The sequence below is a fragment of the Crocodylus siamensis genome, chromosome 7 (assembly GCF_052110815.1).
Source record: "Crocodylus siamensis isolate JL-2025a chromosome 7, ASM5211081v1, whole genome shotgun sequence".
NCBI lineage: Eukaryota > Metazoa > Chordata > Crocodylia > Crocodylidae > Crocodylus > Crocodylus siamensis.
The window spans coordinates 96,075,317-96,099,846 of record NC_143401.1 but is presented as its reverse complement, the minus strand read 5'-3'; the positions used below and the strand labels follow the sequence as shown (position 1 = coordinate 96,099,846).

Sequence of the window (24,530 nt, the reverse complement as noted above, 5' to 3'; positions counted from 1 at the left end):
GATCCGCTCACTCTCACTCGAATACACTCAGTCCCGGAGCAATCGCACGCTTGCACGCTACTCACTCGGGCCTGGAGCAATCTGATATCAGGAAAATCTCTCACGAGGAGGGTGGCGAAGCACGAGCAGGCTCCCCAGGAAGGTGGTGGGGTCTCCATCTTTGGAGGTTTTGAAGACCTGGGTAGACGTGACTGGGATGATGTACTTGGGGCTGGTCCTGCTGTGAGCAGGGGGTTGGACTAGATGCAACTCCTGAGGTCCCATCCAACCCTCCTTGTCTATGAGTATGCAATGTCACCTTTCCTGTCGCCTGGGCACGGCCAGGTGCCCCGGAAGGGACTAGTACATGAAACCCCACAGGAAAGCGCTCTGCCTTCAACCGGCGTTTGCTCTCCGCTTGCTCCCTTGCTGATGTAGCTGCCCTCGTGTTCGAGAGGGGAGATGGATCTGCAGCACTTGTCTGCCCTGGGGCTGGGGGTGCCAGTGGAGGTTTTGTGCAGTGACTGTATAACGTGCCAGGGGGACGCTGGTACCAAAGCAGCAAAGGGCTGCAGGCATCACTAAAGAGACCTGTGGCACGGTAGTACTCTGCTCCCGGCGGTGGATGCGCTCCCCAGCTGTGCTTCCCCCAGTGACGGGAGCACCCCCCACTCCATGGCCATGCTGGGCTGCTGCGCTTGCCCTGCTCCTCACGCGTATGGACGCTGCAGACACGGGCTGCGGGCAAGCCTGACCCCTGCGCTACACGGCTTGCAGCACTGGCCAGCCCCCAACAGTGTTCCCCGGCTCCCCTGTCTGCTTTGCCCTGAGCCTTGTCGGCTGGAGCCAGGGGAGGATTCAGTCAGCACCTCTGACCGCCCCCCCCCAGCTGTGCCTCAGCCCTCCAAAACCTTGAAGCATGAGCGGGAAGGATCAGAGCATAAGTGAGTGCCCACAAAGCCCCACATGAACGTCAGCGGGGGGGTATAGACAGGTGCGTGTGTGTGCATATGGGTATATACACACACGTACACGTACCTCCAGCATGCATGTGCATGTGTGCACACTTGCTCTATAAATATATAAAAGGGCGGATGCATAGATATGCTTCTATAAGTTTGGTGGTGGGAAACATGCTCTGGCCAGCCGAGCAGTGGGGCTTTCCCCCCACCCCCTGCACAAGGGTGCATGGGGGGGATCCTGGGGCACCGCTGGGCTCCAGGTCAGTGCAGCAGGGCCTGGGAGGGAGCAAGGAGCTGGGAGGGGGGGGCAGAGGGCAGGGGTTGCCTCAGTGATGGAGGGTGGGGCAGGGCAGGGGTGGTTCTGTGAAAGGGTGTGTGCCTGCGTGTGCAGCCAGCTATGCACACAGCTGTGCATCTGTCTGCATCTGTGTGCATGGATTTCTGCGTGCACCTCTGTGTGTGTGCATGCCTGCGTTTGGTCATGGCAGCTAGAGTGTATTTGGAGCTGTGTCCACATGCAGCGACTGTAGAGTGTGCACTTGGCTGCATGTGTGGCTGTGTATGCATGTGTACATGCGTGTGCATCCATGTGTCTGTGTGTTTGTGCAAGTGGCCATGCATGTGTGCATCAGTGTTCATGGCAGGGAAAGTGTGTTTGTCTCTGTGTGTCCATGTGCAGAGTGAGTAGAGTGCACACCTGTCTGCGTGTGTGTGTCTGTGTGCATGTGTGTGTGTCTCTGTGTTCACAGCAGGTAGCGTGTATTTGGCTCTGTGTCCATGTGCAGAGCATGTAGAGTGCATGGTTGTCTGCGTGTGTACATGTCTTTGCGTGTGTGTGTGTGTGTGTCTGAATGCGTGCCTGCAGCTCTGTTCATGGCAGGTAAGTGTGTTTGGCGCTGTGTCCATGTGCAGAGTGAGTTGAGCACACACCCTTCTGCATGCATGCCTGTGTGTGTGTAGGAGGGTGTGTTTGTGTGTCCAAGTCCAGAGAGTGAGTAGAGTGTGCACGGCTGCATGCATGTCTGTGTGTGTGTATGTGTCTGTGTTCACAGCAGGGAGAGGATGTTTGTGTCTGTGTGTCTATGTGCAGGGAGTGAGTGATGCCCCTCTGTGTGCACACCTGTGTGTGCGACTGGCCATAGGCAGCAGGGAGCAGAGGCTGCATGTATTGCCTCCCCCTGCCCCCCAGCAGCAAGAGGGGAAGGGGAAGGGGCCTCTCCATGCCCCCCGCCACCCCTCCCCCACATAGCCCTGCTCTCGTGGTGCAGGCAGCCTCCCATGTCGCGCTTGGCCAGGGCCCCGGCGCACGTTAAATCTGCCTTGGGGGTGGAGTGGGGCTGGAGCCAGAGCGATGGGGGGGGCCACACACGGCAGGGCTCCATCTCCCCCCCCCCAGTCTTGACAGGCAATTCGCTAGTAAATGTATAAAAGGGGGGGGTATACATCGATATGAGGGATTGGATTAATATAGTGGTTTTTTTCATAGATTTCATAGACATCATCAGGGCTGGAAGGGACCTTGGGAGATCGAGTCCAGCCCCCTGCCCAAAGGGCAGGAAGTCAGCTGGGGTCATAGGATCCCAGCAAGATAAGCATCCAATTTACTCTTGAAGGTGTTCAATGTAGGCGCTTGAACCACCTCCGCTGGCAGACTGTTCCAGACCTTGGGGGCTCGGACAGGAAAGAAATTCTTCTTATGTCCGGCCTGAAACGGTCTCGCAGGAGTTTGTGACCGTTCGACCTCGTCATCCCATGGGGCGCTCTGGTGAACAGACGTTCCCCCAGATCTTGGTGGTCACCCCTGATAAACTTGTAGGTGGCCATCAGATCACCCCTGAGCCTGCGCTTTTCCAGGCTAAAGAGTCCCATGGCTCTCAGCCTGTCATCGTAAGATCTGTTTTCCTGACCTCTGATCATGCGCGTGGCTCTGCTCTGGACTCTCTCAAGCTTCTCCACATCCTTTTTGAATTGTGGAGCCCAAAACTGGACACAGTGTGAGGGGCTGTGTGTCTGTGTGCATGTATGTGCAGATGTGTGCACGTGGTGACAGAGAGCTGGCAGTGTGTGTCCAGCTGGCAGGCAGCCCAGGGAGGGGTGGTGTAGGGCAGGCTGTGGGGGCAGGATGCTGGGAGCGCCTGCCCCTTCAGAAGACGGAGGGCAGCAAATTGGGGGCAACTGGTCCTTAGTGCCCTGGGATGGGGTCAGGGAGGCATGGGGGGATGGGCTGAGGACATTACAGGAGGAGGTGGGGCCCACGTGCGTGTAGACCCCCTGCTGTCAAGGCCGACCCTCCTTCCTGCTGGCCTTCTTCACCGGCAGGTCCTGCGCCCGGCCCAGGAGCTCTCCCCCTGCTCCCGGCAGAGCTGCCCCAGCGCCGGGCGTCCTCAGGCCAGGCCTCCAGACCCGACACTTCTTGCGCAGCTGCCGAGGGGCTCCGGGAAGGGAAGGCGCCCTGGATACGCTGCGTTCACCTCCCACCACCCAGATCCCAAGGGTGTGAGAGAGCTCCTACCAACTACGGGCCCCATCACAAGTGCTTGGCAGCGGTGGGGTGGCCCACACAACTTCGCCTGCCCTGATACCCTCTGTCCTTAGGGATGTACCCCAGTGCCCGCTTGCTGTGCCCACGCAGCCAGGACAGGCTGTGGGCCTGACCCTTCCCTTGGTGCCAGGCAAGACGAGGACCTGCTCGTACTAGAAACATCATTTATTGACTCGGCGCTTGCCCCAGCAGCAGGACAAGCCCTGCTGCTTCATCTGTCAAGGACCCTTACAGGGGACGGGGGCTGAAGACACTCGCGAGATTGGAACAAGGGGCTGACAGGGTAGAGCCGGGCGCTCTGCTCTGGCCAGGGGACTGGCACTGTCTGGAGGGCGACGTGGTGCCGGGACGGGCAGGCTGCCGCGTCGTGCCGTTCCTGGGGCTGCGTGCACGCCGTATGGCTTGGAGACGACAGCGCTTACATGGGTCGGCTGGGCCCTCGCGGGCCGGCCAGCACCACCCGTTTCAGGGGACGCCAGGTGAGGCCCCAAGACAGGGACTGCGCCTGCTCGCTGCCTTCCACCGCTCCTGCTTCTGTGCTGGAGGGAGGGGACCGCAGCCACCAACGGCGCCCGGCCCTCCTGATGAAACCGCGGCCTGGCAGGCTGAGACTTGCAAGGGGCCGGGGACGGACAGAACAAGCCTTTGCCACCGGGATGTGACAAAGATGCAGCAAACCCAGAACGTGCGACGTCGTCTGCGTGGGAGGGCTGCCGTGCCGCCGAGGCAGGAGGGGGCCACGTCCAGGGGACACCCGGTGGCGGACACCCGGGAGCTCCCCTGCACAGGACAGCGGCTAGGACTGGCTGGCGTGGAGCTAGGGCAGAGGGGGCCAGGCAGGATCCTTTGCAACCGTTCTGTCTGCTGCTGGCCCCATGGCAGCTGGCCCCCGGCCTCTCCCCACGACCACCCCAACTCCCAAGTGTTCGCAGGATGCTGCGCGGGCGAAAACCGGACGGGCGCGTCCCCAGGGGACTAGGAAGCCCTGGGGTGTAACGGGTGCAGCAGCTGGCGACAGACCAGCAGCATCCCGAACCGTCTGCACTCTTGGGCTGCGGGTCCCCGGCGGGCGGCAGGAATTTGGCTCGAGTGTTTGGAGAATTTCTGAAGGCGCCTGCAAAAGAATCGCATCCCCGTCACCCCAGAACCCACCATGGGAATCTGCTCTCCCTCCCTGCTACAGTCACGCTTTGTCTTCAGAGATGCTTCCATTTGTCCTGCCTACTCCTCCTCCTCCTCCTCCTCCTCCTCCTCTTCCTCCTCGTCGTCATCCTCGTCATGGCAATGTGTGATTTCCTGTGGGGTCTGGGGGAAGAGGTTGGGCGGCTTGATCTCGCTGATGGAGCGGGTCAGCTGGTGCCGCTTGTAGTCGGAATCCTTGAAGTCCACCGAGGTGCGGTTGCGGGTGGCCATGGGCGACTCCTTCTCATTGATGTCCACGTGCGTGTGCTCCACCGTCGACTCGTGCGGCATCTGCACAAACACAAGGCAGAGGAGGGGCTGTCCTGCAGGCAGAGCTGCTCAGGACCGCGGGCGCTCGCAGGAAACGTTGACAAATACGCAGGCTCACACTTGATCCCGCACAGGCCGGCAGCTGGGTGTGGGGCATTACAGAGCTAACGGGAGAAACGTGGAGGGCCTTTGTGCTGGAGGAGCGAATCCCCGGAGCAAGATTGTGCTGCAGCGGGCCTCACTCTGCCCTCAGGCACTGCCTCTTCTGGGGACAGCAGGGACTCTCCTGGCACCCAGGACAAGTCAGGCCTGTGCCAATAACATAAAGACAGGGCAGGTGCCAGCCCAAAATGGAGACGGCGCCCTTGTTTAGGTCTCCTCCCTGCAAGGTAGCACAGCCCCAGCTCTGCACTGCTCTAAACACAAGTCTCAAGGCCTTAAAATCCCTTTTGCTCTGCACCACTATCTTCCTGCCACGCATCGGCCCCGACTGCGGTCTGGCAGGGGCTGTGAACACTGGGTGGGCGAGGGAAGTTCTCCGAGCCATCCGGCCCCGCGCTGTGGTGGGATGAGCTTACGTACAGGGGAATATTTCACTGTAACAGCACTGCGGTCCTTTCAGGAAGGAATGTAAGCAAAGCAGAAGAGAAGGGTGGCCAGCAGGGTATCATCTGCTCCTGAAGTGACATCACCTCCACGGGGAACTCCAGCACTGAGCTGCCCCAGGAGACTGGAGCGCAGGCTCTGCGCTGCACACAAGCGCCAGTGTCCTCGAGGCCTTCCCAGCACCTGTCCCTGCCAGCACTGCCCACCGGGCACTTGCCTGCAAGGCTCACTGCTTTTTTCTCCATGGGCTACAACTCACCAGAACGTGGGCGGCTCTGAAGAGGTAGCTGAACGGGTAGTAGAGGAGGTTGATGAAAGACGCCGCGTAGAGGTCTGCGTAACGCATCACCTGGCTGGCAAAGAGCGTCTGGCGCGAGCCGCTGCGGAAGAGGCTTCCCATCATCCCGTAGCACATGTCCATGTCGTGGGTCACTTTCTGCAAGCAACGGGCAGATGGAAGGCGCAAGCTCAGCCGTGGAGGCAGAGTGGGCAGGAACTGGGAGTGCCAAGGGGGGTCTCAGAGCAGTGAGCACATCACAGACCCCTGGGGCTCTAACATCTGGGCACTGGAGCCCGTGACCCTGCACTGGGCTGAGCACTCATCTAACTGGGGCTCTGATGATCTGAACTAGGAGAGACAACTCCTCCCCAGAGGCTCCAGGGAGCAGCAAGGCTGAGCCACTGGCTGCCACCTCTGAGTCGGCACCGAATCCCTGCCAGGGCTGGAGCCAGGGCTGGGGCCTAGAGCAGGCCAGATTCATAAGAGACATGCTGGCCCAATACCCAGGGACAAACCTCGCGACAGAGCCTGCTGGGCTGCAAAGCACTGCCCACCTTTTGGTGCCCTGCTTCAGAGCTGGGTCCCCGCAGGAAAGCCCTAGGGATCCTGTGTGGGGGGGGGAAGGTGTTGTGCAACTGATACCTTGATGCGTCTCTGGATGGAGCTGATGTCCGGGCGCTCGTTGCTGCTGCTGTCCAAGTGCCTGGTTACCGGAGAAAGAGCAAACAAAGTCTGAAAGGCCTGCCGCGCAGGGGGCAGCTGGGGCGGGAGCTCTGCAGGGATCTTGTTCAGAGATCAGGGCAGGATGGTCCTGTGGTCCCCGCACAGAACTGGGAGAAGAGATGCCAGGGGCCAACCCCAGGCTCACTGCATGGCTGAGCAAGCCACAGCCGCGCTCTGCCTGGCTTCCCCTTGTGTCCTGGAGGGCTTGCCCGGCCCGGCCTTCGGGGCCTGTATGGGGAGAAGGGCCAGGGAATGAGGGGCCGAGGGCTTGCACACTCACTTGTACAGCTCTGCCAGGAAGATGTCCAGGCTCTGCAGCTCTTCAAAAAGGGCTGGAGGACCCCAGAGGAGAAAACAGCCAAAAACCAGGTTAGCCGGTGAAGCCAAGAACCGCCAGGAGCCAAAGCATCAGCTCCTACTTGCCCCACTGCCCCCCAGGATGGGACTGACAGCTGCTCTGCCTGGTCCTAGCTGGGCCCTGGGTTTGCCCTCTGGGCTCGCTCCCTTTGGCTGGGGGCACACACCAGGAGCCTCTGCCCAGGTAATGTCATAGCTAGTGCAACAGCAGCAGGGCCAGGCCCGTAGGGGTGAGCCTGGGGAAGGCTCCTGTCCTCTAAGCATGCCCGAAGGAGCAGGAAGCAAAGGGAAGAGGCTGGAATCTGCTGCTGTGAGGACTGGGGGGGAGCGGCATGCAGGGTCACAGCTGCAGTGCGTGCCCCTCACATCCCATGACCCTTGTCCCCAGAAGCCAGGCCCTGGGAGAAGGGGTTGTTGGCAGAGCCCAGCGTTACCTGCTTCCAGCTTGTTCTTCCCCCGCCTGCCTCTGAGCATTTGCAACCCTGCTGCTCTCCCACCCTCTCCCTCCCTGCTGCTGAGCACCACAGGTGCCTCGCAGCCCTTCAGGACAGCTGTGTGCAGTAAATCTGACCCTCCTGGCTACTGCCGCACGCCCCTTGCCCCAGAGGCACAGCAGCAGGGCCCCTTCAGTGCCAGAGGTGGGCTGGGGCAGCTGAGATGGTGAGGTGGGGAAGAGAGCAGTGATCGGAGGGAGAGGACAGCCCTCGTTTGTGCTGAACAGGCCCGATCTGCAGACGGGGCGCTGCTGTGTCATGAGCTGCTTTCCCATCCAGCAGCAGCCGCTCACGAGACCCGGTGAGCCGTGGGCACCGCTGCAGAGATGCCCTGAGCTAGTCAGCAAAGAGGCTGGGGCGCCTTGGGGGAGAAGCACATGGCTCTGGAGCAGTGCATGCCCTCGAGCCCTGGCGTCTCTCTCAGGTAGGTCAGAGCCTGTCTGAGCGCTGCACGTGCCAGGGCAAGACCATCTTACCGCTCTTGTCAGTCCAGACGTGCAGCTCCTGGGCCAGCTCCGGGATCACTAGGAAGGTCCTCCAGCCCTGCCGCTTCTTGGACTTGAGTATGTCTCCGAAGATGTGGTCTCCGATGTACAGAATGTCTTTGCCCTTGGCGCCCAGCAGGTCACAGATCGTGTCGGAGGAACCTGAGGGGGAAGGAAAACAGGATGGGCCAGCAATTGCGAATGAGATTCCCCTTGTCCCTGGCGCTCCTGGCTCAGACATGTGCCTCTCGCTACAGCATCAGAGCACAAGCCTTGCTTGCAGATAACCCAGGCAACTGCTGGCAGACAAGCGCTGGCCCCCAGGAGCCATCTTTGCCCAGGGCACTCCCTTGTCAGGCCAGAAAGCAGGGCCAGGTTGGGGAGAGTGTCTCCCCCTGCAACCCTGCTCCAGGACGGCACATCCAAGCTGCAGCGAACAGCCTCTGAAGTCCCAGAGCTGCTGTCCCACAACACAGGTCCCAGCTCAAGGACCTGCCAGCGCTATGGGGACCGAGCCTCGGTCAGTGTCTGGGTGGGCAGAGCGGGCCCCTGCCTTCCCCTGAACTGAGTGAGCAGGTGCCGTTGAGGGCAGCATCTCCACTAGGCAGAGATCAGTGTGCTGCAGCAGCAGCAGTGTTGCTCCAGTGGGCATGGCCTCCCTGGCACAGCTGCGATGTGGCACAACCAGTGCCAGAAAGGCACAGCTCTGCCCGGCATCACGGGTCTCCATTAGGGGCATCTGCGGGCAGTCACATCACGTAAGCCACTGCCCTGACTGTGGGAGGCCACGCCGTGCGAGAAAGGCACCTGTGCAGGCAAGTGGTGCACTCCCGTGTCTCTCGGAGTCTGAACTGAGGCTGCCAAGTTATGACCACAGGCAGGGGAGCTGGATCTCTACTCAGACTCCACACATGTGGCTGGGATGATGTAGTTGGGGCTGGTCCTGCTTTGAGCAGGGGTTGGACTACATGTGACCCCGAAGTCCCTTCACACCCCCATTTTCTATGATTCTAGAAAAAACGGGCCAGTCCTGCTTTACCTCCCGAGTAGACGATGCCGTGCTGCAAGGGGCCGGTGTATGTCCCGATCTTCAGCTTGCCAGTAACCTGTGCAGAACAGGGGGGAATCACTTGTTGGCCTCAAAGGGCTTCTCTGTCCTATATCTGCCCTTCTAGGGGGCCAGGGGCAGCTTTCACCAGCCTGTCCTCAGCACGTTTCTCTTTCCTCAACACACAGGCTCAGTTCTGCCTGTTACCGCCACGTTGCGCTGTCAGTAGTGACAGGCACCATATAGCACAGAGCCCAGCCTGGCCTTTGGTGAATTTTAGTGCTGAGCCCAGGCTGGAAAACGCAGTGCCTGAAGAAACCAGGTGAGAAGCTTCCATTCTCGTGATGTACAAGCCCTAGCCACTCCTGGACTTACCGTGTCCACTTGCCGCAATACTGTGCCCTCCCCAAAAAAGATGGGCTTCCGTGCATCCACCAGGATGAGGTCAAAGTAGGACTGCCACGGTCGGTGAGCATTCCCGGGCTGCGAAAGGGAGACACATGGAAACCATGAGCTGGATTCAGCCTCTGCTTCTCACTGACAACACAAGTGGTGGCAGTGACCGCCCCTTTCACTCCCAGGGTATGAGGGCAGTGAAGCGTTGGGGAATCACGGCCCTCACTGCGGAAATGCAGCCACCCCTTGGGGAGGGGGACAAGCTGAATAGATTCCCGCTCATTAGATTCTCCTGATTTCAGCGCTTGACCTCATAAGCTCTCTCAAAGGCCACGGGAAGCTGCCACGTAACAACTGCCCCTAATCAAACCATGGCTCAGAGGCACAAGCACTTGTGACCACTTTTCCATGCAATGTTTTGTTGACAGTGCCTAGGTTTTGGGTAAAGGGTCCCAATTACACAAATCAGCCCCTGTGGGGTTCGTCAGCTTCACAGTACAGTGCAGAGGGTCTCTTGGGTCCAACCCTCTTCTAACTACGGAGCACGGCTGGGGAGGGGCTACTGGAGCTGAGAAGGGGACTGCTTGCTCCGTGTCTTCTGGAGAGTTTAAGTTAACAGGCTGATTTTCACAGGTGACGTATGCTCAGGCGTGCTGCTGACAGGCCCATAACAGTAAATGAATGTGTGAAATGGCATCTGAGCTACACGCTGCGCGGCGGATGAAATAATCGGTATGAACGTATTGAGCAGCCAAACAGGGAGCAAACTCTGGTAATTTATTTAACTAAAAAGTTTCAGGGCCAAAATCTGACCCCACTTACTCCAGCCTAATCAGGACTGACCTGCCTGAAGTCAGTGGGGTCTCCCCAGTGTGATCAGTCTAACCCCAAGCCCCCTCTTTCCTTCCCTCTCCTGGAGGATGCCTCAGTAACTTAAAGTCATGTCAAGAACCATACGAAACTGGCTGCAAAAACCCAGTATTATTAGATTGCAGTGCTATTAATACAGCTCGCCGCTCTGAAACAGCTGACAGCATCCTCCTGGAGGCCGGATCCTGTTTGCTCTTGACCCCATGCAAGGAGCTAAGGAGCTAAACAGCAAATTTGTTTGAACCTGCCAGTCCCACACAGTGCACAAACAAGGATGAGAGTCCTGCCCTGCTACACTGAACGAAGCAAGCACATGACTCACTGCCAAGTCTGCCCCCCCGCACTCGCATACCTTTGGTCCATGTGGAAAATCAAACAGGTAAGTCATAATTTTCTGAAAGAAATTAAAAAAATGTTTATTAGATTTAAAGAGTCATCTAGTTATGTAGTTCATAAGAGCAAATGTCCCAGCCTTCGCCTTTCCAGGCTGCAGACTTTTCTTATTTCTGCAATTTGCTGATAGTAGTTTTCAGCATTAGATTTGGAGACACGATGAACGAGTGAATAGTTTTTGCATCCATTGGTGTTAACACGGCCATTTTTTACAGTCAAAGAACAGACTTGCCGTGGGAATCTGCAGATACTTCGGATATATTTTACAGACCTTTAAAAGATCTTTCATCATTTTCCTGTGCACAATAACATTGTGGCTTTGCACGTGGACTAGGGCTATGAAAGCTGCCTCATTCCACTGGGCAGTCATAAATCCCAGGTTCTCTCTGACAGGAGGAAGCACTCATTGCTACTCTCTGGCATGGATGGTCCAAAAGACATTAAAGCTTAACTCAGTCCACGGTTCAGGACAGCCTATTGCTACAAGCACCTCAGAACAATCGTGTTATGGAAATACACGTAGGGACCAACCAACGTTGCGGCAATACAAAGGGTTTTTCACGGCTTGCTCACAGTGCGCAGAGCTGATTTCAGGGGCATTTTGCAGCAGCTGATTAATGGTGGGGCCCTGGTGATTGGTGGAGGGCACCTTCACTCAGTCTACATCGCTATTGCTATTTTTTTGCCCCACCCCTTGCCGCTGATTTGCAGAGGGCGCCTTCCCTCGGCCTACGTCACTACTGCCTTTTTCTTTTCCTGGTTGATGTTGTGGGAAGTGCTGGTCGATGCCAAAATTCCCAGTGGCTGCAGCAATTGTGGACATCACTGTTTTTCATGAAATCTGCAAAACCATGATTTCGGTAGGTCCCTAAATATATGCATTTCAGAGGGCTTGGGGGTGTAAAACCAACAACACCCTGCATTTACCAAGAGTTGTTCACCTGCAGAGGAACAGAGGTGACTGACTGGCCCTCAGTGACCCAGTGGCAGCACCAGGCACAAAGCCCGAGAGAGTTACAGGCCTGGTCCTCTGCTTTAACCATTAAAGGGCTCTCCGCCATGCTAGGGCGTGCCCAGGGCACACTCAGAACAGAGTCATGCTGAGCACCCCAGCACACCACAGCCCTGCCACACCGAGCTCCAGCTGCACTTACGTCTGTGTATTTGTAGTCGCTGTTGGTGGCGAGAAACACCTTCCCGACTTCGTTCATGCGGCTCAGCAGCAAAGGCAGCTTCGCCTGCAATGTCACGTGGGGGAGACGGGGACGTCAGGAGAACCAGAGCTTGGTGATCAGCACACACACACGTTACAATGAACCCTCCTTGCCTCGGGAGCACAGCCAGTGGGAGAGAATCTGCTGAGAACCAGTCAAACCAGCCCACAGGAGCCAGCAGGACCCTGTGCTCCCCTGCGAGGATGTGGACCAGGAGTCTGGGCAGAGCACATACCAAAATGGGCCCCTGGGTAGGCCAAGTCTGAGTGCTTCGACCCCGGGTTAGGGAAGGGGATAAACCAGACCTCAGAATTACAGACTGCTGCAGCCTGGAGCCATTGCAAATCCCAGCTCAGCCACTGTAAGAAGGACTGATCATGATCTAAAGCAGTCTGCTGGTAGGGGCAGAGGCCTGGCTCCCCACAGCAGGCCTGGGCCACGCACCAACTAGCTGATATCAGCAGTTGAAACCGAATGATGTCCTAGAGGTTCATAGGGCACGGGCCTAGCTCCAGGATGCTGCTTGCTGCTGGCCCGTGCCACAGACAACAGCAACTGCTCGGCAGGAGGCAGGCTGCAGTCTCAGCTTCCCCGGGCCAGCCACTGCACTGAGCATGCAACTGGGGGGACAGGGCCTTGGCACAACACAGCTGTCCTGCTTCTCCTCTGGAGCTGTGGCTTGCAGAGCTCCATCAGAGTGACTGGTTGGGTAACGAGAGTCGCTGTCCCCACCAGGGCCTCGCCGCACCGTCACTTCTATCACAAAATACATCTGGGAGGGTTTAGTCAGGGATGATCCAGGCATTTTGAGCAGGGGGCTGAACTAGATGCTCACATGAGGTCCCTTCCAACCCTGCTTTCCCACAATCCTCCTCTGGCTTTCACAGTCTGCTCAAGAGCTGCTGGCAGCAACAGCACGTGGACTGCTGAACTGAGATGAAGACTGAGTCTGACCTCTGCTTGCTCCAGGAGAAACCACAGTGCTACCCATCTTCTTCCTCAGCAATACCAATCAACAGGTTTATTTTTCCCCTCCATTTCCTGCCTATATTCTCATGAGAGCACATCATGTTGCACCGTAAGTGAACCCCACACTTACGTCTTTCACCACATACTTCTCCAGATTCTCGAGCGTCTTTTCCTTGAGAGAGCCCTGAAACGGAAACAACAGAACCCAGGTGAGGAAGGAAATCGTGTCCTAACAGACTTCAAGGCCCATCCTGCCAAAATCCTGCAAAGGGACAACTTGGTGCTGAATCTGAACTAGGGAGTCAAAGGGCAAGAGGCTAGGGAAGTTCTCCGCGCCATCCAGCCCCGCGCTGTGGTGGGATGAGCTTACGTACAGGGGAATATTTCACTGTAACAGCATTGTGGTCCTTTCAGGAAGGAATGTAAGCAAAGCGGAAGAGAAAGGGGATGCACCGTACTAATAAAAGCCCAGACCAGCTGTCCCCAACACATCAGTAAAAGGCAAAAGGCCAGCACATAATCCACCTGGTCAATTGTGCAAAAGTGCCATGAAAAGAAAAGCATCTTGCAGAAATCAGATGCTTCCCTAAACCATAAAATGCGATCAAATCCCACGAAGTGACCCATGCTCCCAAGGGGATTTCTCTCAAGAAGGAAAGCTAAAGGGACCTTTGGCTGGCATATTCATGGATGTTGAATATCACAAAACCCAGCTAGTGTTACGTCTGTGTGCCTGTGTGTGCTCTGCAGCAAGCAGAGGAGCCAGTTTATGAGCTTCTTCAGCTGGTACAAATGGCTTGCGGACCACACAAAATTAATATTCTGGAGTCCGTTTACAATCAACCCAATGTTGCAAAAATTCAAAGTCTGAGCCAGGGGTGCTCAAGCCCCCCAGCCCATGGGCAAGAGATCTACCTTCTGACATCATGTCATCTGGCCTGTAGCCCTGCACGGGAGGCCGGTCGGGGGTGGTGCAGGGCTCTCAGAGCCAGGTCTTCGCACGCGGGACCAGGCAGGGGTGGTGTGGGCCCCAATCCCAGCAGGCAGGTGGCGTGGGGCCCCAGGACTCGATCCTGCTGCGTGGGCTTGGATCCAGCCCATGGATTAGCCCAACGCCCCTCATCTGGCCTGCGGGACCAAAACGCTGAGAACCCTTGGTCTGTACCATCTATGTAACGTATTAAATGCACGCATGGCTGAGGAGCATATGGGGTGACATTAGTTAAATGTAGGTGAGGACAGTGATGTCTGTGCACAGCAGACAGGGATCAGGAAGCAAAGGGAGGGAGCCTTCTGCATAAGTATCTGCAGTTTAGTGTTTGCTCGCTAGATGGCAAGGCAGCTTTCCTTTCCAGGGACAGGCTCACACCGATCACTTCCATATCAAGGGTCTGGTTCAGTGCACAGCTAAGGAGTGCCAATCACCTTGTAATGAACCCAGTCCACAGCATCTCGGACATCCTGGAACATGCTCCGGAAGGACATAAAGAGGTCTCCATCTTTAAACCCCGTTTCACAGCTATGGGGAGAGAGAACAGAGATCAGCCGTGTCACAAGGAGACCAGCAGCCAGAAGACGTGTGCATGGGTCACAGGACCTATGTGACTAAGGAGGGAACCCCGAGAGACCAGACAGTTCAAAGGCATGTGTTTCTGGCTTGTGGTAACTGCTTCCTATTGTCTCCGTACAGGAGAAATGCTGCCAGCAGCAGCACGTGCAGCCTGCCTGGCATATTCAGCAGCACGAGACGTGTTTGCTACCTGAACACGGTTCTCATTCAGCCCGCCGGGGCGCCTGCTCCCACTGGGCCACAGAGCAGTAGTGGTGCTTCAGGTCCTTGCGACTGGGATTTTACTCTCTCCCTCTCAATCCTACCAGAATACTGGAAAATAACTAGAAATATGGAACGATTTCTTTGAGGCTGAAACGCTGGGGTTACACAGGTCATTCAACCAATGAAAGAAAATGGAGGGTATAGAGATTTATGAAAAGCCGAAGAGAGTGGTTGCTGCTATTTATGTGCTTTCACAACACCAGGAGAAGGGGATATTCCGTGGAAATGGAAATCAACACATTTAACCCTGAAAAAGGAAATACGTCCATTTTTCAAACACACCCATCACTAAGCAGCTCACGTCACCACCGCCAGATATCACTGAGACCAAGAATTTACATTAGCAGCCTTCAAAAGGAATTAGCTATGCACATACGCATGTATTTACTGGGGCTCGAAAACCCAATGCTTTGGGGCATGAGCTAGCCATTAATTTAGACAGATTAGGAAGCAACTTCTGTAGGTAAATGATACCATAATTGCCCACAACAGGTTACAGGCTGTGTCTATGGGCCACTGGCCAGATCCAGAATGGCAATCCTAGTGTCCCTGAGCAAACTGCATGTGTTCAATCTTAGTGAAACCTCATATGTTGAATGACTGGAAAATTGTGTCCCACGAGTTGTCAGTGCAACCTCAGCTAGATTTGGAATCTCAAAAAGCAAACGCCATTTTCTTGACTTAGACCTGTCTGAAAGCCCATGCACGTAAGCCCCTCTCACAAACATAAAAGAAAAAGCCATGTGTTTCAATATTACTCTTCTAAATCGAGCATGCTGCCAATGCGACAACACTCAGGAGAAAGCCCAGGGAAGGAAGTGCCTGTGGGCATACACAACGTAGGGAAACACTTCAAAATGCTGTCTGTAAACAGCAAATCCAGAATTCTTGTACGAGTTTCATAGTTTCATAGTTTCTAGGGTCGGAAGGGACCTGAGCAGATCATCCAGTCCGACCCCCTGCCATGGCAGGAAAGAGTACTGGGGTCAGACAACCCCAGCAAGATGTTCATCTAACCTCCTCTTAAACACCCCCAGGGTAGGGGCCTGCACCACTTCTCTTGGAAGCTGGTTCCAGACCCTAGCCGCCCTGACCGTGAAGTCGCACCTCCTGATATCTAGCCTAAATCTCCCCTCTGCCAGCTTGTGACCATTATTCCTGGTCACTCCTGGCGGTGCTCGGGGGAACAGGGACTCCCCCAATGCCTGCTGATCCCCCCGGACTAGTTTATAACAGGCCACAAGATCCCCCCTCAGCCTTCTCTTGCGGAGGCTGAACAGGTTCAGGTCCCGTCGCCTCTCCTTGTAGGGCCTGCCCTGCTGTCCCCTGACCATGCGAGTGGCCCTCCTTTGGACCCTCTCAATGCTGTCCACATCCCTCTTGAAGTGCGGTGCCCGGACCTGGACGCAGTACTCCAGCTGCGGCCTGACCAGTGCCGCACAGAGGGGGAGGATCACCTCCCTGGACCTGCTCGAGATGCATCTGTGGATGCAGGACAAGGTGCGGCTGGCCTTCCTGACCGCGTCCCCACACTGCCGACCCGTGTTCACCTTGGAGTCAATGATGACCCCCAGATCCCTTTCCGCCTCCGTGCTGACAAGAGGGGAGTCCCCCAGCCTGTAGGTGTGGTGCCGGTTGTTCCTCCCGAGGTGCATCACCTTGCACTTGTCTGTGTTGAAACCCATCCTATTCTCGTCCGCCCACCCTGTCTAGGTCTGATTGTAGCCTGTTGCATCCTTCCAGTGTGCCCACGTCCCCCCACATCTTAGTGTCATCAGCAAATTTGAACAGGTGCTTTTTACCCCCTCGTCCAAATTGCTGATGAAGATGTTGAACAGCGCGGGCCCGAGGACCGAGCCCTGGGGGACCCCACTGCCCATGTCCTTCCAGGCTTGGAAAATGGGTTCTTGAAAATTATTCAAGCCAGACTTCAACGCTTCAGGGAAACCTCTCGCTGTGTCAAACCCGTGGTAGGTATTTCACTTTTGACTAAGTGAGGTTTTTAACTCATGAAAACTGAAATCAGACTGGCTCTGGGCACAGAACTCTTGTCTGTTCAAATACAGCCTCAGCTAACAGGCTTTGAAAATGGACATGGCAGAGCTGGTGGGAGAACTTGGTGCCTACAGTGACATGGTCTCAGATCACAAGTGTCCACGTCATCAAGACAACGGATTTGGCATTATTGTCAGAGTCTTAACAGAGACACCAAGGATGGTGGGGAAGTACAAACTAACCAGTCCCTCCCTCTATACTTAGCAGAGCTGGAGCAACCCAGCTCCGGAGTGGTGAGAGACGCGCGGGTGAAGCCCACTGCGCCCCCGCTCCCCCGAAGCCCCCCAGACACCCCCTCAGCACCCGCCGAGCCCCCTGCCGACCCCCAGCACAGCCGGAGATAAGCAGGCTCGTGGTGGGAAGGGGTTAACTCCTCGCTCCCTGGGAGGAGGCGGCTGCATGGAGCTGGGTCAAGCCCCCGCCCAGGCCCCTACTTGGCCCAGCCCCCCAGGGAGCCACGCGACCGGAGCCGCGCGACCAGGCTGCGTGAACAGGAGCTCGAGTTAGCGCAGAGTTCGCGCAGGAGAGGGCAAGGGAGGGCACGAGACCCTGCCTGCGACCCCCCCCAGCCGTAGCCAGCCTACCAGAGGCATGACACGGATGGGCACACGCCGTACCCTGAGGGTCCCCTCGGGCTCTGCGGCCTCTCCACTGGGCACCTCAGAGACAGCCACCCAGACGGAGCCCATGGTCCCGGGCTCCACGCAGACGGAGCCCCTGACTCCTGGCTGCGGGGGCTGCCTGTCCCTTTTTCAGGCTCTGGGGCCCGGGAGCATGGCCCCCTCCCCTTGCGGGGTCTGCTCCCTACTGGGGTCTCTGGCGCGCCAGCTGGAGGAGCTCCAGGCCACAGTCCAGAGACTGCGTGCCATCAGGGACTGCGAGCAGGAGATAGACTCCTACTGCCAGGCCCGGCTCCCCCGGGAGCCGCAGGGGAGAGCACCGTCTCCCTCCAGGACCAGGGAGGAGTCTGGGACCTCCCGCTCTGCCCAGTCAGGGGCATGGACCAAGGTGGTCAAGGGCCCCAAGGCCTGCCGCACCCAGGCCCCCCCCTCGCCGGAGCTTAGCAACAGGTTCGCACCCCTTGCAGCCCCGGCAGAGCCCACGCAGTTGCCAGCTCCCGCAGGCAACCCAGGCTCAACCACAGCTACTGGCCCCGCTCTCCCCAAGACAAAGCGTAAGGTGTTTGTTGTGGGAGACCCCGTCCTGCGGGGCACCGAGGGGGCGATCTGCCGCCCCGACCCCTTAGCCCGGGAAGTCTGCTGCTTCCCGGGGGCCCGCATCCGAGACATTGCGGAGAGGATCCCGCAGCTCCTCCGGCCCACAGACCACTACCCCATGCTCCGTATTCATGTGGGCACCAATGACACGGCTCGGAGCACCCCCAGCCAGGTCATGAGGCGCTACAGGGAGTTGGGAGCGGGGCTTAGGGGTCTGGGAGCTCAGGTGGTGTTTTCCTCGATCCTCCCAGTCTCGGGCTGTGGGCTGAGGAGGGAGAGGAGGATCCATGCAGTGAACCAAAGACTGCAGAGCTGGTGTCATCGGGAAGGCTTTGGCTTCCATGACCACAGCCCGCTCCTCAGCAAGAGAGGCAGCGAGCTGCTGGGAAGAGATGGCCTCCACCTCTGCCCCCGGGGAGGAGGCTCTCCTCAGCCAGGCTGGCTGACCTGCTCCACTGGGCTTTAAACTAAGCCCGCTGGGGGATGGGGGGACGACTGCCACTGCTGGCCCGCTGAGCAACCCTTGCAAAGCCAGCGGACCAAGGCACTTAAGGGAGCCCACTCCTGGCCCAGACCTGGCACAATCTGTGGGCAAGGCAAGAGCCCCCAAGGGCACACTCACCTGCCTGTACACTAATGCCAGGAGCCTGGGCAACAAGCAGGACGAGCTCGTCCTCCTGCTCAGTGCAAAGAAATATGATGTCATTGGGATAACGGAGACCTGGTGGGACTCCACCCATGACTGGACCACGGGTACAGAGGGCTATACCCTGTACAGGAGGGATCGTGCTGACAAAAGGGGCGGGGGTGTAGCTCTCTATGTGAAGGAAAGCTACATGTCCCTGCAAGCTGATGTTGGCGACCGGCATGGACAGCTAGAGACCCTCTGGGTAAAAATTCGTGGGGAATTCGGCACAGGGGACACAACGGTGGGAGTCTACTACAGACCTCCCACTCAAAGTCCCAAGCTTGACCAGGAGTTCGCCCGGGAACTGACTGAGGCCGCTTGCTCCAGGACCTTGGTTGTCATGGGTGACTTCAATTACCCGGACATCTCGTGGGAAGATCACTCAGCTAAATCTGAGCGGGCGCAAAGCTTCCTCTCATGCGTGGATGACCTCTACCTGACTCAAGAAGTCTATGGGCCAACGAGAGGCAAAGCGCTGCTCGACCTGGTACTGGCTACGGGGGACGACCTAATCGGCGACCTAGTGATCGATGGGAAGCTGGGTGACAGCAACCACGAGCTGATCACCTTCACCATCCGCCATAAAGCTGGCAAGTCAGTCAGCAACACAGAAGTCCTTGACTTCAGAAAAGCCGACTTTGACAAGCTCAAGAGGCTTGTCGGTCAGGCCCTCAGGGACCATGACCCCAGGAAGATGGGAGTTCAAGAAGAGTGGTTGCTTCTCAAGGAAGCGATCCTCAGTGCACAAGCTAAATCTATTCCAACACGGAGGAAAGGCAGCAAGAAGGCACAGCAGCCCTCCTGGCTCTCCAGGGACCTCGCGGACCTTCTGCGGCTAAAAAGGAAAGCCTACAAAGGATGGAGGATGGGATTCACCTCGAAGGAGGATTATTCTGCACTGGTCTGGTCCTGCAGGGAGCAAACCAGGAAAGCCAAGGCTGCAACTGAACTCCAACTAGCTTCAGGCATCAAGGACAACAAAAAGTCCTTTTTCAGATATGTGGGGAGCCGGAGGAAAAGCAAGGGCAATGTTGGACCCCTGCTAAACCAGATGGGGCAACTGACAACTGACACCCAGGAAAAAGCCAACCTATTAAATAGGTACTTTGTGTCAGTCTTTCATCAGTCCCATGGGACGCCCATGCCTGCTATGGGACAGGGAAATCTGGGTGAGGGGAATCCCCTACCCTCCATAAATGCTGACCTCGTGCAGGAACACCTTGAGAAGCTGGATACCTTCAAGTCAGCCGGCCCTGACAACCTGCACCCCAGGGTACTCAAGGAGCTGGCGAGCGTCATAGCCCAGCCCCTGGCACAGATCTCTGAAAACTCCTGGCGCTCTGGTGTAGTGCCCGAAGACTGGAAGACGGCCAACGTGGTGCCAATCTTCAAGAAAGGGAGGAGAGTGGATCCGGCTAACTACAGGCCCATTAGCCTGACTTCTATCCTGGGGAAGATCTTAGAAAAGTTTATTAAGGAGGCCATCCTTGAGGGACTGGCCTAGGCTAACATCCTAAGGGACAGCCAGCACGGGTTTGTTGCGGGTAGGTCTTGCTTGACCAATCTCATTTCCTTCTATGACCGGGTGACCTATCAGCTGGACCAGGGAGAAGAGATTGATGTCATATATCTTGACTTCAAAAAAGCCTTTGATCTGGTATCCCATGATCACCTCTTGGCCAAACTGCCCAGTTGTGGCCTTGGCTCCACCACGATCCGCTGGCTGGGAAACTGGCTCCGTGGTCGGACCCAGAGGGTTGTGATTGATGGCAGTCACTCATCATGGTGCCCTGTGACCAGTGGGGTCCCTCAAGGCTCTGTCCTGGGACCCATCCTGTTCAACATCTTCATTAACAATGTGGACATTGGAGTCAGGAGTGGACTGGCCAAGTTCGCCGATGACACCAAACTTTGGGGCAAAGCATCCACGCCAGAAGACAGGCGGGTGATCCAGGCTGACCTGGACAAGCTCAGCAAATGGGCAGATGAGAACTTCATGGTGTTTAACACCGAAAAATGCAAGGTTCTCCACCTTGGGAGGAAAAACCTGCAGCACCCGTATAGGCTTGGCAGTGCTACGTTGGATAGCACTACAGAAGAAAGAGACTTGGGGGTCATCATTGACCACAAGATGAACATGAGCTTCCAATGCGATCCTGCGGCTAGTAAAGCGACCAAAATGCTGGTGTGCATCCATAGATGCTTCTCGAGCAAATCCCGGGACGTCATTCTCCCCTTGTACTCGGCCTTGGTGAGGCCGCAGCTGGAGTACCGCGTCCAGTTTTGGGCTCCACAATTCAAAAAGGATGTGGAGAAGCTTGCGAGAGTCCAGAGGAGAGCCACGCGCATGATCGGAGGTCAGGAAAACAGATCTTACGATGACAGGCTGAGAGCCATGGGACTCTTTAGCCTGGAAAAGCGCAGGCTCAGGGGTGATCTGATGGCCACCTATAAGTTTATCAGGGGTGACCACCAGGATCTGGGGGAACGTCTGTTCACCAGTGCGCCCCAAGGGATGACGAGGTCGAACGGTCACAAACTCCTGCAAGACCGTTTCAGGCCGGACATAAGGAAGAATTTCTTTACTGTCCAAGCCCCCAAGGTCTGGAACAGTCTGCCAGCGGAGGTGGTTCAAGCGCCTACATTGAACACCTTCAAGAGTAAATTGGATGCTTATCTTGCTGGGATCCTATGACCCCAGCTGACTTCCTGCCCCTTGGGCAGGGGGCTGGACTCGATGATCTCCCGAGGTCCCTTCCAGCCCTAATGTCTATGAAATCTATGAAACCCATACCGTACGCAGGTGCACAGCATGAAGGAAAAGACATACTGCCAGTGACTTTAGATTTTAATTTGGCTTTCTCTTCAGCACTGACTTCACCAGACATAAAAAGTTAAAAAGGCGTGATCTTATGTCTGCTGAAGGCAGTCGATAGACCGCTCTTGGCCATAACAGAGATTAGTTCAAAACTTGACAGAGCTGCTCCATTGTATTTGATATTTTACAAATGCAGACGTTATTAAAAAAAATTACCACACTGTTAGCTGTATGAACTCCGAGAGCATACATACCTCGTATACCTGTCACAATTAGTAAAGAAATCTATTAGGCAAGCCAACAGGTAGGTCTCTGCAAAGAAACAAAACAGAATTAATCCAAGGATGAAACCAACAGTTAAAATAATTTTGGGGTGCACAGCTGGAAAAAGAGATGTTCATGTAACTAAATCCAAAAAGCAGTAACAGGTGTCATCATGAGTTGCAAAATCTCATAAGGTTCAACAAAGACAAGTGCAAAGTCATGCACTTAGGACAGAGCAATCCCCTGCACCAGGGCAGGCTGGGGGTGACGGGTCGGGCAGCAGCTCTGCAAAAAAGGACCTGGGGGGACAGGGGCAAGAGGCTGAACAGAACCCAGCAGTGTGCCCTTGTGCCAAGAAGTTGACCAGCATCCTGGGCTGCATCCATAGGAGCGGTACTGGCAGATGGAGGGCAGTGATTCTTCCCTGTATTCAGCACTGGGGAGGCCACATCTGAAGTCCTGTGTTCAGTTGTGTGGCCCCCACTGCAGAAAGGATGTGGACACATTGGAGAGAGTCCAGCGGAGGGCAATGAAAATGGTTGTGGGCTGGGGGGCAGGACTGGTGGGGAGAGGCTGAGGGACCTGAGCTGATTGAGTCTGGAGAAGAGAAGTCCGAGGGGGATTGAAGAGCAGCCTTCACCTCCCTGCAGGGGGGCTGCAAAGAGGATGGAGCTGGGCTGGTCTCAGTGGGGGCAAATGACAGGACAAGGAGCAATGGGCTCAGGCTGCAGCAAGGGAAGCTGAGGTTGGATATTTGGACAAACTTTCTCACTAGGAGGGTGGTGAAGCACTGAACCAGGCTATCCAGAGAGGTGGTGCAGTCTCCATCCTTGGAGGTGTTTAAGGACAAGGCCCTGCTTGGGATGATGCAATTGGGGCTGGTCCTGCTTGGAGCAGGGGGTTGGAATAGATGTGACCTCCTGAGGTCCCTTCCAGCCCTCACTGTCTGTGATTCTATGATCATGCTGCCAAGCAAGTCACTGGCAAAACTCCCACTACTGCAGGATCTGGCCTTCTGCCCCCTGACTAGGACTCACCTGGTAGATTGAACAGTGTGTTCAGAATGTGGAACCGCTCCGTGTCATCTCTCTGAATGAACTTGTTTGGGTAGTGCTCCCGAGTTTCTGGCCTGAAAGCAAATAAAGCAGCAAAGGAAGAAAATGAGTGAGGCCACGTGATGCTCTCCAGTTCTTCAGAAAAGGTCATCTCACTCAAGAGTCCATCAAGCCTTTGGCAATGTCTACTTTTACCATGCTGAGTGGAAGTTACCACTGTGTTGGTGAAGAACTAGTAAGCATAGGATTCACTTCACGCTCCCATAACCACACTGGCTCTGGCAGAGCTACAGGTACCAGCATCAATACTTAGTACATAAAGTGAACAAGGTTGGCAGAGGAAATGAGAACAGCTTAACCCCAGACCTGACAGCTGTGTTCAAATCCACTGCACTTGCACTGATTGTTTCATCTCAAACTGAGTCAACACCCCCTCCCATTTTCATGCTTTTTTGAGCTTCCACATGTAGTTTTTATCTCTAGAGGCAAGAGCTATTCTGTTGGAGGTTATAATGAGGCTCTCATCATTAAAAGGCAGAGTGGCAATGTTTAAAAAGGTCATTAAATACACTTTGTTCATTATGCAGCAGGGCCAGATTGTGGGCATGTTTACTCCTGTCCCATTCCCCGGAGTCCATGGAAACATCACTTATTTATTGTCTGGGAGTTTTCACTGCTGTTCATCTTCTAAAGTTTCTGCTTCCTATTTCACAGAATCACAGGCAATGAGGCTGGAAGGGACCTCAGGAAGTCACAACTCATCCAACCCCCTGCTCACAGCAGGACCAGCCCTGACTACATCATCCCAGCCAAGGCTTTGTCTACCTGGGTCTTAAAACACCTCCAAGGATTTACTTAGATGCATTTTGCTCCTAGCGCTTGTTGCTCCCTCTTTTCTTCTTAGACTTTCCACTCATGCAGGTAAGATAATGCTAACAGACAAAGGGGGCTGCAGGAAATCACACTGGCCTTTTCCACACTGCTTTATCACCCTTTGAAAAGGCAAGCTCTGAAAATGTAGTTCCTGTGCTAGTTTAAGTCCTTGACCTTTCTCAAGCTAAGATGAAGTGCATCATGTGATGCAGACTTCTGCCTGCTCCAGAGAGTGCTGACACAATTGCCCTATTTTAACTGATGGCAGGAAACTAAACCTACGCCAGCCCAGGTAAAAGGCCTCACGCATTATTTTGGAAACCTTCTCCACCACACCTCCTATTCCAACTTCAACAGTCTACAAAACATGGATCTCTGGCGACTGTACTGACTTTTTTCCCTACAGATAATGAAATGTCTCTACATTAAGGACACCTGACATTTCTTAGACGTCAACTGAATCCACCAAAATGCACATATTAAACCAGAAATAAGCCATCAGGTGCCAGCACTTACCCTCGCATGAAGTTAAACCCATGTGCGCACACCAGGAGGTTCCCGTAGGCATCGACTTTCAACAGGTTTCCATACAGGGTGTCAAACACCAGGCCTCTGTCAAAAAGCAATTAAAGAGTGAAATCCAAAACACAGTCAGCACTGGCCAAACACCCCACGCTAACAGCAGACCTCTGAACATCAGCTCTGAAACCATTTGCTTGGGTGGAACCAAGTCTAGCGGGTCCTGTCCAAAGCCAAAACCAACACGGGATGCGAATGTGCGGACAGGTTTCTAATGCACCTTTTGTCTGGCTTCTGGGAACAAAAATGCACAGCCAGTGTAAAGGGATAACTGATCTGGCCTCTCTAGATTTCAGAACAGGATCATTTTACTCAGCAGAAAGCTTAGCTATGCCTTCCCCCAGGAAGTTGTGCAGCTTTCGATGTGTTTGACACTC

At 55.7% G+C, this 24,530-nt stretch overlaps 1 protein-coding gene across 6 annotated transcripts in view; it reads right to left on the bottom strand.

The window, feature by feature from the left end:
* Window positions 1-3,633: 3,633 nt before the first annotated feature.
* Window positions 3,634-24,530, bottom strand: part of NT5C2 (5'-nucleotidase, cytosolic II) — an 81,042-nt gene continuing 60,145 nt past the window's right edge. For all 6 annotated transcript variants that reach the window (XM_090056768.1, XM_090056770.1, XM_090056771.1 and 3 more), the window contains 14 exons: window positions 24,091-24,186; window positions 22,684-22,775; window positions 21,637-21,694; window positions 14,196-14,289; window positions 12,901-12,954; window positions 11,742-11,825; window positions 10,547-10,588; window positions 9,304-9,411; window positions 8,920-8,986; window positions 7,872-8,042; window positions 6,825-6,876; window positions 6,464-6,524; window positions 5,801-5,977; window positions 3,634-4,956 (listed from right to left, as the gene is read on the bottom strand). In XM_090056768.1, coding sequence (XP_089912894.1) covers window positions 4,705-4,956; window positions 5,801-5,977; window positions 6,464-6,524; window positions 6,825-6,876; window positions 7,872-8,042; window positions 8,920-8,986; window positions 9,304-9,411; window positions 10,547-10,588; window positions 11,742-11,825; window positions 12,901-12,954; window positions 14,196-14,289; window positions 21,637-21,694; window positions 22,684-22,775; window positions 24,091-24,186 — 1,408 coding nt within the window. In that variant the 3' untranslated portion in view covers window positions 3,634-4,704. The remainder of the gene's footprint in view (window positions 4,957-5,800; window positions 5,978-6,463; window positions 6,525-6,824; window positions 6,877-7,871; window positions 8,043-8,919; window positions 8,987-9,303; window positions 9,412-10,546; window positions 10,589-11,741; window positions 11,826-12,900; window positions 12,955-14,195; window positions 14,290-21,636; window positions 21,695-22,683; window positions 22,776-24,090; window positions 24,187-24,530) is intronic.